This window comes from Benincasa hispida, chromosome 6, assembly GCF_027475165.1.
Source record: "Benincasa hispida cultivar pf3 chromosome 6, pf3_genome.v1.1, whole genome shotgun sequence".
Lineage (NCBI taxonomy): Eukaryota > Viridiplantae > Streptophyta > Magnoliopsida > Cucurbitales > Cucurbitaceae > Benincasa > Benincasa hispida.
The window spans coordinates 49818512-49830479 of NC_143483.1; the positions used below are offsets into that span (position 1 = coordinate 49818512).

Genomic DNA, 11968 nt, shown 5'->3' on the forward strand with positions numbered 1-11968 from the left:
TTTGAGAAGTATTGGGGAACAATGAAAAAAGTAATCTATTGTTGTATGTTGCTATTGTGCTAGATCCTCGAAAAAAAGCTAAGGTTTGTATCTTTTTGCCTTAAAAAATTTTTTGGGCCAGAGGTTGTCAAATCTATAGGAAATGTAGTAGAACAATGTTGTAGACGTCTCTTTCATGAGTACAGTATTACTCATACTCAGAGTGGGAATGGGAGAGGAAGTAAGAGTACTTGTACTACTACTAATACACCAATTATCTCAGCCTCAAAGACCATGATTGATTGTGATCCAACTGAAAAAGTGAGTGAAGACTTTGTCTATGATATAATTGATCTTGATTTTGAAGGCTATAAGACTACACCTTTCGAACAGGGATCAGAGATTGATATTTATTTTTGGAAGCGAATGTTAAGAATGAAGGTGATTTTGACATACTTCAATGGTGGAAGAGGAGCAGTCATCGGTTTGAGGTTCTTAGTCGTATGGCTAGAGATATTTTGGCAATTACAGTATCTACTGTAGCGTCTGAGTCGGCTTTTAGTATAGAAGGACGTGTTGTTGATTCATCACGTTGTTCATTGGCTCCAAAAACAGTGGAGGCTTTCATTTGTACTCAAAATTGGCTAAATTCTGGTCCAATAGATCTTGAAGTCTATTATGACATGGAAGAAGCTTCATTATTTAAAGAAGGTATTTATTCATCATTTGTATTTTGTAGTTGTAACTTGTTAGATTAAAATCTTAATGAGGTTGTCTTTCTTTTCTTAATCTTAATTATATAGGATTCAGAGCGATTATGGACAACGAAAAAGACATTCAAGACCTTCCAGATGTTGCAAAGTTGTCAGTTATCGATTAAGAATTTATCATTTGATTTTATTGTAATTTGGTTGTATTTGACAATTGACTTTGTGTTTTATTATAATTTGGTTGTATTTGACAATTGACTTTATGTTTTATTGTAATTGGGTTGTAGTTGACAATTGATTTTATGTTTCTATTTGTGACATACATTCTCGACTCTCATATTAGTTTTGTTTTCAAATATATTTGTAATATGTATTAGAGGTTCTTTAAACAATTAAGCGAAGCGAACAGTAATACAATCCCAAACAATGGTATCTTGAATTCTGAATCACAATCACAAATTAAGAGAGAAAACTAAACATGAATGATAAGGAAGTTAATAAATAGTTGATTTTTTATTTGTATTAAAAAATTGCTATTTAAAACGATAATGGTTTATAACTAAATATAACTTCTACCTAATAGAAATTTTTCTTAGAATTTTAATAAATAAATATAATTTCCTTTAAAGGAAGAAATAGGGAAAAATAAAACCGACCAAAACAAACCGATCGGCCGACCGGTCGTGTTTCTATTCAGTCGATGGCCGTGATCGGTTTGGACATATTCCAAACCGATTCTGGTCAGTTCGGGGTCGGTCTGATCGTAAAGCCGACTTCGACCGGCCGATGATCACTCCTACTAAATGGAATGCTGAAGGAAGGGGAGAAAATGGCGTGAGATATGACGTGTTTGAGAAGGAAGGGGAGAATATAGAAGGTGAAAGGATTTTGAATATCCCGAAGCGGAAGTAATTGATGTCGTTGTGTCCTAATTTCGTTTTACAGAACACCATTCATGCAGAATGATGGAAACATGTGATAAATATAATAACTAAGCATACTTCTCTACATAAAATTAATATAGAAGAGAATGGATCAAGAGAAACTTACCTTTGAAGAACATCGTCTTCTCACTTCCTACCACACGAATATGTACATTGCTTCTCTTGATCTCCCGAACTTGGCACAGACATAGCAGTAATGAAGAGGACACCACCACAACGTCTTCCTTATTATTCTCAAGGTGAGAATCAAGGTGGAGTTTCATGGGCTCGCTTGGATTAGTTTTGGTGAAAAGGGAGAGAAGTTTTCTTTGATAACTCATTAAGAGAAAAAAATCATAACACAGAGAGAGGGAGAAGGATGAAGAAAATGAATCTCACTTATGAATCTGTTTCATGTTCTAATCTCACCCAAAATTAACTCCCTATTATTTTAAATAAATTGAGAGAAGTTAAATAATTCCCAAGTGAGATATTAATTTAAATTCAACATTTGAATTTAATTAATACATATTAACTATTTTAATACATATACATATTAAACCATAGGTTATATCATCTATAATCTATAGTTTATATTTTATCATATATAATATAACCTATAATGTATTATTCTTTCATAAAATCTATAGTATTAATATGAATCATATTCATATTATTTTTAACCTACAGTTTTATATGAATCGAATTAATATTTGAATCATATACAAATATTTGTTTCTCTCATATAACTCAATAGATTTAATATGAATCATATTCACATTAATTTTAACATATAGTTTTTATATGAATCATATTCAAATAATTAATATTTGAATCATATTCAAATATTTATTTCTCTCATAATACTATAAAGATTTAATATGAATCATATTTACGTTAATTTTAACATATAGTTTTTATATAAATCTCATTCATAGAGTAAATATTTAAATCATATTCAAATATTTATATCTCTCATTAAACTATATAATGTATCAACATATATTATATTGATTGTATCTCATACAATTAATTTCTTTTAATTAATTTGAACAATTCAAATTAAACCAAAATTAATTTGATTCTTATTACTCCTTATTGAGCTAACAAAGGGACCTTATGGACCTATAGATTGAAGCTCCAATGATATTTGATCAATTAATTAAACTATTTAATTAAATTAATCAACATTTATTAACTGACAGCCACTACATTAAAGATTGACAGTTGCATTATTCGCATTATAGATATATTTTTGTGTTCTTTGGTTATAACCAGTCAACAATATGTTGACTTTTCATATATTGCTCGTAAGTACAGCTGGGTCAAAATTATTGTTTTACCCCTATAGTTATATCTAACTTCTCAAGTACCACTGATCCCTCTAAGGAACAATTTAGTCATAGTCCAACTACAACCGAACCCCTCTCAGGTTAGGAGAGGGCGAGGTGCCCCATTGTTCAAGCCTCAAAATCAGCCCTTAAGGGAACAATTTATCTACTTACCCTAATAGTCGGGAAAGAGTGACTTTCTTCTTGCGTAACTATGTTCCTAGCTCCTCAATCAGACGAATCCTCAAAATGATAGGCATATTGAGTTAGCGAATTTGGTCATTCTCACCCATGCAGATCAAATGATTGCCCTTATAGGCATGAGTTCATAACTCACTCAAAATTAAGGTCAAGTCACATATGGTCATCATGGTGAAATATATGTATCTTCTAGCAACAACATTATGAAGGGAGACTTAACATTTCGTGGTCCGGTCTTATACAATCTCTTTATATAGGATACTCCACTCAAATGTCTCCATATGAATGATTGGGATAAAATCATTTGTAACACTTTACAACAGTTATAACAATTACAAAACGGGTCATATCAGTAGTGTTACTAGGATAAGACACCTAACCTTATCTATATACTATAAACCTTTTAGGTTATTATTTAAACATGATCCATCTGTATATCAACCACATATATGTTAAGGTACATAAAATAACCCTGGATCTCTCTTTAATGGAATATTAAATATAAAACTAACCAACTATCGATTCAAATAATATATAACTATGAGACTTTAGGGTATACATCCCAATAGAAGTTTCTTGGGAAATACTGGTTTTATTTGGAAATTTTGAAATAAGATATTTTACTAAATATTCGTGCACTTTGATGATTCAAAACCTTTTAGTTTCCTATCTTTAAAAAATGTAATTAATTGTAGGTTGGGGATTAAAAGGTAATTAGAACCTAATTTTTATGTAATTAAGAAGCCATTTGGACATTTTTAAAAATAATAGAAAAATTGGATAAAAGTGAAATATAGGGTCTTATCTGTTGTTACCTCTTCCAATTACCCTAAAACTGAATAGAGATTTTTACATAAAAAACCATATTTGGCCATATATTTTAAAAAAATGTCTTTAGTTTTGAAAATTTTCAATAAAGGCTTTCAGTGTAATTATGCCTTTTCATTAATTAGTCACCTCTAGAGAAAAGCATTATTTTATTTTTCATTTCACGATTTTCCACATCTCTTCATTTTTTTTGCAAATCCAAAAATTTTGTTAACAGGGGGCTTTATATAATTCAGTAAGAAAAAACGTAGTGAGTAGGGCTTGAATCTAGGTCTAAAGAGGGCTAAAAGGAAAAGTTACCATTTGGCTAGCTAGTGGTTTAGGAACTATACCAATTTTTTGTACACGTATTATATAAAAAGCACCCATGGAGATATACCATTGTTTGTTTTGAGTATTATTTGTTTTAATATAATATATTTCATTGTTTATTTGGTTCATATAGCAGGTATTTATGTATATACTTAGGTATCACTTAAGACAACAATATATTCCCTCGATGTTCTAATATGTATGTCAATATACCTTGAAACATATACAAAATTAAGAGTAATATCATATAAAAAAATAAGAGTATATATTGCAATATACAAAATTAAGAGTATATATTGTTTAATCAAATTTTTTTATCAGTTATCCCACAATATATTAATCACATATTGACTTAATGTTCAACATAAATCATAGTATATATCAAATAAGCAAAGGTATATAGCACAATATATAATTCACATATATCAAATAAAGGAATGCATATTGACTTGGGGGTTTATAACATATACAATTAGGGTTTAAAAAAAAAAGAGAAGAAAAGTTATCCTCTATCTTGGTACGACGGATCTGTATAGGAGGCACGAACAAAGTCCATCTTTATGTGAGAGTTTATAACACATAACCCCCCATCTTCATCTCTTTTTCTTCTTCAGCCATGGTCACCATGGATCTGTACAAGCGGCACGAATGGAGGGAGCAAACCGTGAATGGAAGATAGAATCAAAGACGACTAGTGGTTTACCTCCGCGACCAGCGGTCAGTGGCATGCGAAAGTCGACGATGATGGAAAACGGTTGATGAACAAGGACGAATGACGACGACATAGGGTGTGAAATCGCCGGAAGGAGAAAAGAGAAAGATGAGGAACAAAGGGGAAGTGGAGGAGTATAACAATTTTTCTCTTATAAAAAGGAACATTAATGGGCGTGAAACCTTAAACCTGTGCATAGGGGAAAGAGAATCACAATTTTTTTTATATATATATATATATATATTTGTGTATAGAGCCAAGGCCTAAATTATAAATAACCACTGGCATTACTGGAAAAACAAAATTCTATAGGTCTTTTTTAAAAAAATGAAATATTCAAGACATCAATGTAATATAACCCTTATTTTAAGGCCTTTTATGTCAGAATATGGTCAAATGGGTCTATTTTGATTCATTCCCCTTACCCCTAGAGATGTCCGATCTCCGTGAGCTAAACGGAGATGGGGACAAGGAATGCAATTTCCGTCCCGTCCCTGCCCTCGCTCTCGCCCTCGCCCCTATCCCGTTCCCCGTTCTCACCCTAATTAGTCTCATTTTATTTATTTAATATAATTATTTATTGTTGTTGATGTCATCGTCGTTGTTATTATTATCATCCTTAATATTATTACTACTACAATATTTAAATTTCAAGTTTGATTGTTTATTGGTCAAGATAATGAATATGTTTAAATTGATTATTTACATTTAGATTATATTTGTGAATAATTTTATTTATATTTATTTATTTATACTCACAAATTTGATCAATCTTTTAAGCTAAATTTTGAGTAATTTATTTTTAAATTCAAATTATTATGTAAAACTAACTATAATAAACAATTTAGTGATAAAGTTAATTATTTAATTAAAAATTGATCACATTAGTGATTTAAATTAACTGATTATTTTATAAAAAAAACCAACGAAAAAAAAATTTATTATGAAGAATCCGATCCCCGTAAAAAATTTTACAAGTATGGAGAATGAAAATGGGGAGTGAACATTCATGGTCCCGGCCCATGGACATCTCTACTTACCCCATTCATATTCATTGATCCATCTTTAGGCCCAAACTTAGATAAAATTTAATATGGGCTTTTCTCACGAAGTCCCTGTCACAGTAAGCCCGCGATAATTTTATACCCATATATATAAATTCAGTGTTAGGGTTTTTTTTTGTGCCCCTGAAGATCATTTCTTTCGTTGGAGGCCACTCTTCCCGTCGCTCAACGCCAGGTCTCTACTCTTCAACTCTCAACATCCAATATCTTCTCAATTATTAGTTTCATACTTTTTTTTCATTTTGAAACTTTGGAAATTGGAGAGTCATTAACATTTTTTTGTTCTGATAACCTTTTTGTATTTGCTGCGATCGTCTTACTCACTTCCCCACCTTTCTAATCCGCGTTGCTCATGAATCCTGTTATTAGATAGTGCATTCAGCTTTTCTGCCTCGTTGAATTTTGGATAGTTGAATTGTTTCTGCTTATGGTTGAGTTATATTGATTGGCTTGCTGGGTACAGGTGTTTCTGAAGAGATTTAAAAATGGTGGAGAAGACCAAAGGGAGAAAGGAGGAGGTAGTTTCCAGAGAGTATACTATTAACCTTCACAAACGCCTTCATGGCTGGTACGTTCATTTTATCTGCCTCTCATATGTGTTTTTCCTTTTTAATCTTCGGTCTGTATATTCCAGCTAATTTCTCAGAATGTACTTTTTGTGGGAGGAGTAACCTCGATTTAGTATCGATTATTTGATATGACTTCAGGAGATTTTTGTTCTTTATTCGGAAGTACGTGCCATTAATTCAATGTTTCTTCCTTTGTCCCAGAACTATGTAGATTCTATTAGATTGGAATCACTTCAGTTTAGTTCTTACCGTCTGTGGTACTGACTGGAAAATACAACCCCAGGCACTTTGGAGTTTGATATTTCGGATTTGTTGTTAATTGAAGTTACAGTTTAGTATTTTGGGGTTTAGGGACTTTGGCCAAGGAAAAACTAGAACTTACTTTTGTGTACAAATGGCCAGAATAACCATATTTTCCCACTACACAAACATGTTTTGTTGTTTTGTTGTTTTGTTGTATCGTCCGCATATGAGATAGATTTGAGCCTTTGGAAGGAACCAACCAAGATTGTTAATCCTCTTGTTTTTGAAAAGTTAGAAGCTTCAACTGGTATAAAACATGCTGTGTGTTAGTGGTTTCACCTGCTGCCTGTGATGTGCAATTCTTTTGACTGTTTTAGTTTATCGCCATATATGGGCACTGATACCAGATAGAGTGCAGAGTTCTTGTCGATTTATCTGTGTCATAGACTATGATTGATAGTGTATTCTCATAATCTCATTTAATTTTAATGTCCATCTCTGTTTTCATGATTGTATTATTTCTGAAATTAATGTGTAACCACAAGATAGTTTTATTTATGACTCATTAGCCTTTACCCTTTTTGAATGAACAGCACCTTCAAGAAGAAGGCTCCCAAGGCCATCAAGGAGATCAGGAAGTTTGCTGAGAAGGCTATGGGCACAAAGGATGTGAGAGTGGATGTGAAGCTTAACAAGCATATCTGGAGCAGGGGAATCAGGAGTGTGCCCAGAAGAATCAGAGTTCGCATTGCTCGCAAGAGGAATGATGATGAAGATGCCAAGGAAGAGTTGTACTCCCTCGTAACAGTTGCAGAAATCCCAGCAGAAGGACTGAAGGGACTCGGGACAAAAGTTATTGAGGAAGACGATTGATTTGTCATCTGTTTTCGAGAAGAGGTGGTAAGATGAGGTTAGGTTGTAGTTTTGATTTGTTGAATGAAAGAAGACTGTCATATTTTATCGTTGTGTTTGGATATTTTTTTTGGGTTAAAGTAACTTATAGTTCCTGGACTTATATATTATTAAGTTCACATGTTTTTGGGTTACATTAACCGAGCTGGTTAGCTCTTGAGAAAATCGCGTCCATGTTATATAATTCAATCTGAAATCCGGTTTCATGTTTGTTTGGTAGTTATTCTTTTATTTAAACTAACGTCTTTTCTACCCATGAACACTTTTGGGGTGTTCGGGGCAAAGAGACTATAATAATCACCTCTTGTTACAAGAAATACCATTTCAAAACCAAAACCTTCAATTAGTTACTGGAAATACTATTTCAAAATCTTCATTTGTTATCGTATTTATTATTTGCTACAATTTTTACCAATTCTTTTTTAAACTAAAATGGTTTACATCTCAAATACATATCATTATAATACAAACTATAATAATTTAATTATAATAATTTAGGAGTATAATAATCAATTCTTTTTCTCAAATATCTCCTTTGTGTCTATCGGCCACATTACGATAGGGATTGTTTTTGGCATAGAATGAACAAAGCCTCCACAAAATGTTAGTGTAATCATAGGGGTATAAATTGGTATAAGTTGACTTATCCCGCTTCTCAAAAATTAAAACAACAATTCTTTTTAGTACAAGTGGATAAGGTGGGTAAGGAGTGAAGAGTATATTATTAACTTCTTAAGATTTAATATTCTACGAGTTTATAATATAATTGTGTTGGGTCAGGATTAGGCCAATCACATAGCAGAGGTGTTTGTGGATTGGATATTTTAGGTTCAACCCTATGCTTTAACTTGTGTATTTTTCTAACCCAAACTAACACTTGTTCAATTATGAACCCGAACCAAACCAATCCAAAAAAATGGGTCGGGTTGGGTCCATTGGTCCCCTTAAAAAAAACTTGGAATCACAAAAGAAAAACCACTACTACAAAATTTACATTACTTGACACTTGTATTGTAGTTTTTAATTACTTGACGTTTATGTGGAAAAAATGTCAAGTAATATGATTTTGGACCAAAAAAACGTCAAGTAAAAGGGTTAAAAAAGTGGAGATTGACGGAATATTTTGGATATTTGATAGGGGCCTCCAATTTAGTAGGCGAATCATGTAGCATTTGGTAGTTCCGCGATCGCGAGGTCTTCATGGGCGATCGTATAACATTTAGTAGGCGATTGTTACTCAGCGATCGTGTAACATTTGGTAGGCAATCGTAGTAGACGATCGTATAACATTTTGTTACTCAGCGATCATGTAGTAGAGCTAAGTGATCGTGTAGCCGAGCTCAGCGATCGTGTAGCATTGGGTAGGTGATCATATAGCATTTTGTTACTCAGTGTTCGTTTAGCCGAGCTCAGCGATCGTGTAACATTTGGTAAGCGATCGTATAGCATTTTGTTACTCAATGATCGTGTAGATAATTTAAGCGATCGTATAGTATTTTGTAAACGATCGTTTGGACTTGTTAAGCGATCGTTTAGTCTTTGGGTCGGGTCGGTTCGAATCGAGTGGTTTTCTATGAACCCGAGAACCGAACCGACCTATTCGGGTTCATTAAAAAAGAAGAAAAACCCAAACCAAACCATTTTTTTTTTAACCAACCCAAACCAGTTGGGTTAGATTGCTCGGTTTTTTCGAGTCTTCAATTTTTTTGAATACCCCTATCACATAGTAGAAGATATCTAATTTTATTTGAGGTTTTGATTACTCGGAAAGGAGCCTGACCTCACTTTGGCTTTTATTTATGATGATGTTCTGTTGGAAAAAGATCACTCGTAATGGATGTATTCATTCAACCCCTGGTTTTTACTTTCCTCTGAGCTTTGCCCTCATAACTTTTACTTCCCACTTTCTTCTTTCTCATGTTATAAGGATAATAAATGAATAGAAGATTTTTAAGTTAATATAAATAGATAAAACAAATTGGTTTAATGATTTATTTTGTTCATAGATTTGGTAATTATTTGATATTTTTATTTTAAAACTAAAAATAAATTGTAATTCACTTGTAATATCTACATTCAGTGATGTTCATGCTAAAGGTTACAGGTAATTTAGAGGGAAAAAAAATGAATCTCTTGTATCGTAATTATTTGGTTTTTGGTTTTTGAAAATTAATCTTATTTCCTCTTAATTTATTACCATGATTTGCATAGCCTATTTCCTCATAATTTCTTACCATAATTTACATATTTATTACAATGGTGAATTCCAAATTTCAAAAACAAAAACAAGTTATTCAAAACTATTTTTTTAGTTTTCAAATTTTGATTTGGTTTTTTAATCCATTGGTTAAAAACAGAGAACTAAGGAAGAAATTTGGAAGTATAATGCCTATATACTTAATTAAAAAAAAAACAAAAAATTAAATAGTTATCAAACGAAATCAAGGGAATTGAAAATTTATTAAAACGAATATAGCACATCTGAATGATTAAGAGGGTCATAGATCGAATTCCCAACTATGTTGTACTAAAAAACACAATAGTTTTTAATTGGGTTAAAATATTTTGGGCCAACCTCATATTGGGCCGACTATAGAAGTGAAATTAAATATGGAATGGGCGAGCTGGATCAAATTTTCCCGCGTCAAATAACCCACTGCTATATATTTGTCGGTCCAAAACCCTAACCCTAATCTTTGCCTCTTGTGTTCTTAGTTTCTAGCGGACGGAGCGAACAAGCCAGTCGCCGAACATCCAGAGAAGGAGAAGTCGCTTATCAGATTCGTCATGGGTGAGTATCGAACTCTCTCTCTTCCTTTCAGATTTCATTTTCCTGAAATCTGTTTCTTCATCTCTGTAATCGACATTCAGGAAAGGTTCATGGTTCTTTGGCTCGTGCCGGTAAGGTGAGAGGCCAAACACCAAAGGTTGCTAAACAAGACAAGAAGAAGAAGCCACGAGGACGTGCACACAAACGTATGCAATACAACCGCAGATTCGTCACTGCCGGTACGTGTTTTTTTTTTTTTTTTTCCGCTCTCTTCTTTTCTCTGATACTGTAATTATGTTCGAACGTTAAATCCTTTTCTAGTTTTTTATGAATGTTAATGTCCTTTTGTAGTTGTTGGCTTCGGCAAGAAGAGAGGACCAAACTCGTCCGAGAAGTAAGAGGCTCGAGAATTCGGCATAACTGCCATTTTTTAATGTTATCTGGAGATATTTTATACTTCCGCTAGTTATTTCTTGATGTTTTTAACTGACATTTGTCTGGACGATGATAGTATGATTTCTTTTAGAAGTTTTCTGTTTCGTCACTTGATGCTTTGCTTATGTTTTAGTTTTGTTGTTTCATAATGAGATGAGTTTATCATTTTATTTTTCACTAGACATTGTTAATGGGATAATACTATTGGAGTCGCTCGTTTGAAAGTGGTTATTGGATCAATTAGAATTGATCTATATCTCGTAATTAGGAGGTGGATTGGAAATTCTGTATAATTTAGATTTTACAATTTTTGTTGTTGTTGCAATTCCAACTACTCCTTGGCAGGATATATGAGAACTGACGTATCAAATGATGACGGTCTGGTTTATTCCTTCTAGGCATGTTTTAACTAGTTAGTTACCCCGAGCATTTTCTAGTTGTAGTCGAAGAGACGTTATGTGCGAAATGTTCCTTTTTAGGAGCCAGGGTACTGCTATCATCATAGCCTTTGTTTGGTGATTTGTTCAATTAAGTAGGGAGCGATTCATCATATTATTAGGATTTTTGTCTCCCTCAAATCTGCCAGAACCATTTAGTCGTTGGATACTGAAGAAAGTGTTTCGAACACTCCTAACTACAATCCCCTTTGATATGTTATGAAAAATAATTTCCGGGTTCAGTGGGTAAGACTCTTCATATTTTTTACTTTAATATTTTTCCCGTGATTGGGTATGATATTTTCGAGATTTCATTAGTATTAATGCCCTTAAAATATGATATCTACCTTGTGCTTTTTACTTTGGGCATTTGACTACTATAGTTGGAACCCAATGGGTTTGTTGTATAAATTGAAGCATCGTACGTGCAATTATTCGGCAACGACGTTAGACTTTTACTTTTATTCATGGGTGTTTCTTATTGTTTATTGAAGCGATTGGCACAAATGCAAATGCAAATACAAATGGAGTGCATTGTTGTA

The 11968-nt window shown here is 32.8% G+C and overlaps 2 protein-coding genes across 2 annotated transcripts; both read left to right on the top strand.

Annotated features, from left to right (window-relative positions):
• The first annotated feature begins 6182 nt into the window (after positions 1 to 6182).
• On the top strand, positions 6183 to 7949 carry LOC120079327 (Ribosomal protein L31e family protein). Its single transcript, XM_039033487.2, has 3 exons — positions 6183 to 6235; positions 6524 to 6628; positions 7466 to 7949. Exons 2-3 carry the CDS (start codon positions 6546 to 6548, stop codon positions 7743 to 7745), a joined length of 363 nt encoding a protein of 120 aa, XP_038889415.1. The 5' UTR covers positions 6183 to 6235; positions 6524 to 6545; the 3' UTR covers positions 7746 to 7949.
• Positions 7950 to 10482: 2533 nt separating this feature from the next.
• Positions 10483 to 11166, top strand: LOC120080115 (Ribosomal protein S30 family protein). Its single transcript, XM_039034675.2, has 3 exons — positions 10483 to 10575; positions 10656 to 10793; positions 10906 to 11166. Exons 1-3 carry the CDS (start codon positions 10572 to 10574, stop codon positions 10950 to 10952), a joined length of 189 nt encoding a protein of 62 aa, XP_038890603.1. The 5' UTR covers positions 10483 to 10571; the 3' UTR covers positions 10953 to 11166.
• The last annotated feature ends 802 nt before the right edge of the window (positions 11167 to 11968 follow it).

Excerpts from the sequence above, each read along its gene's own strand:
- LOC120079327 (XM_039033487.2), top strand. The coding sequence starts at position 6,546 with ATGGTGGAGAAGACCAAAGGGAGAAAGGAGGAGGTAGTTTCCAGAGAG. Across the intron at positions 6,629-7,465 it reads CACAAACGCCTTCATGGCTG|CACCTTCAAGAAGAAGGCTC; the intron begins GTACGTTCATTT and ends TTGAATGAACAG.
- LOC120080115 (XM_039034675.2), top strand. Across the intron at positions 10,794-10,905 it reads CCGCAGATTCGTCACTGCCG|TTGTTGGCTTCGGCAAGAAG; the intron begins GTACGTGTTTTT and ends GTCCTTTTGTAG.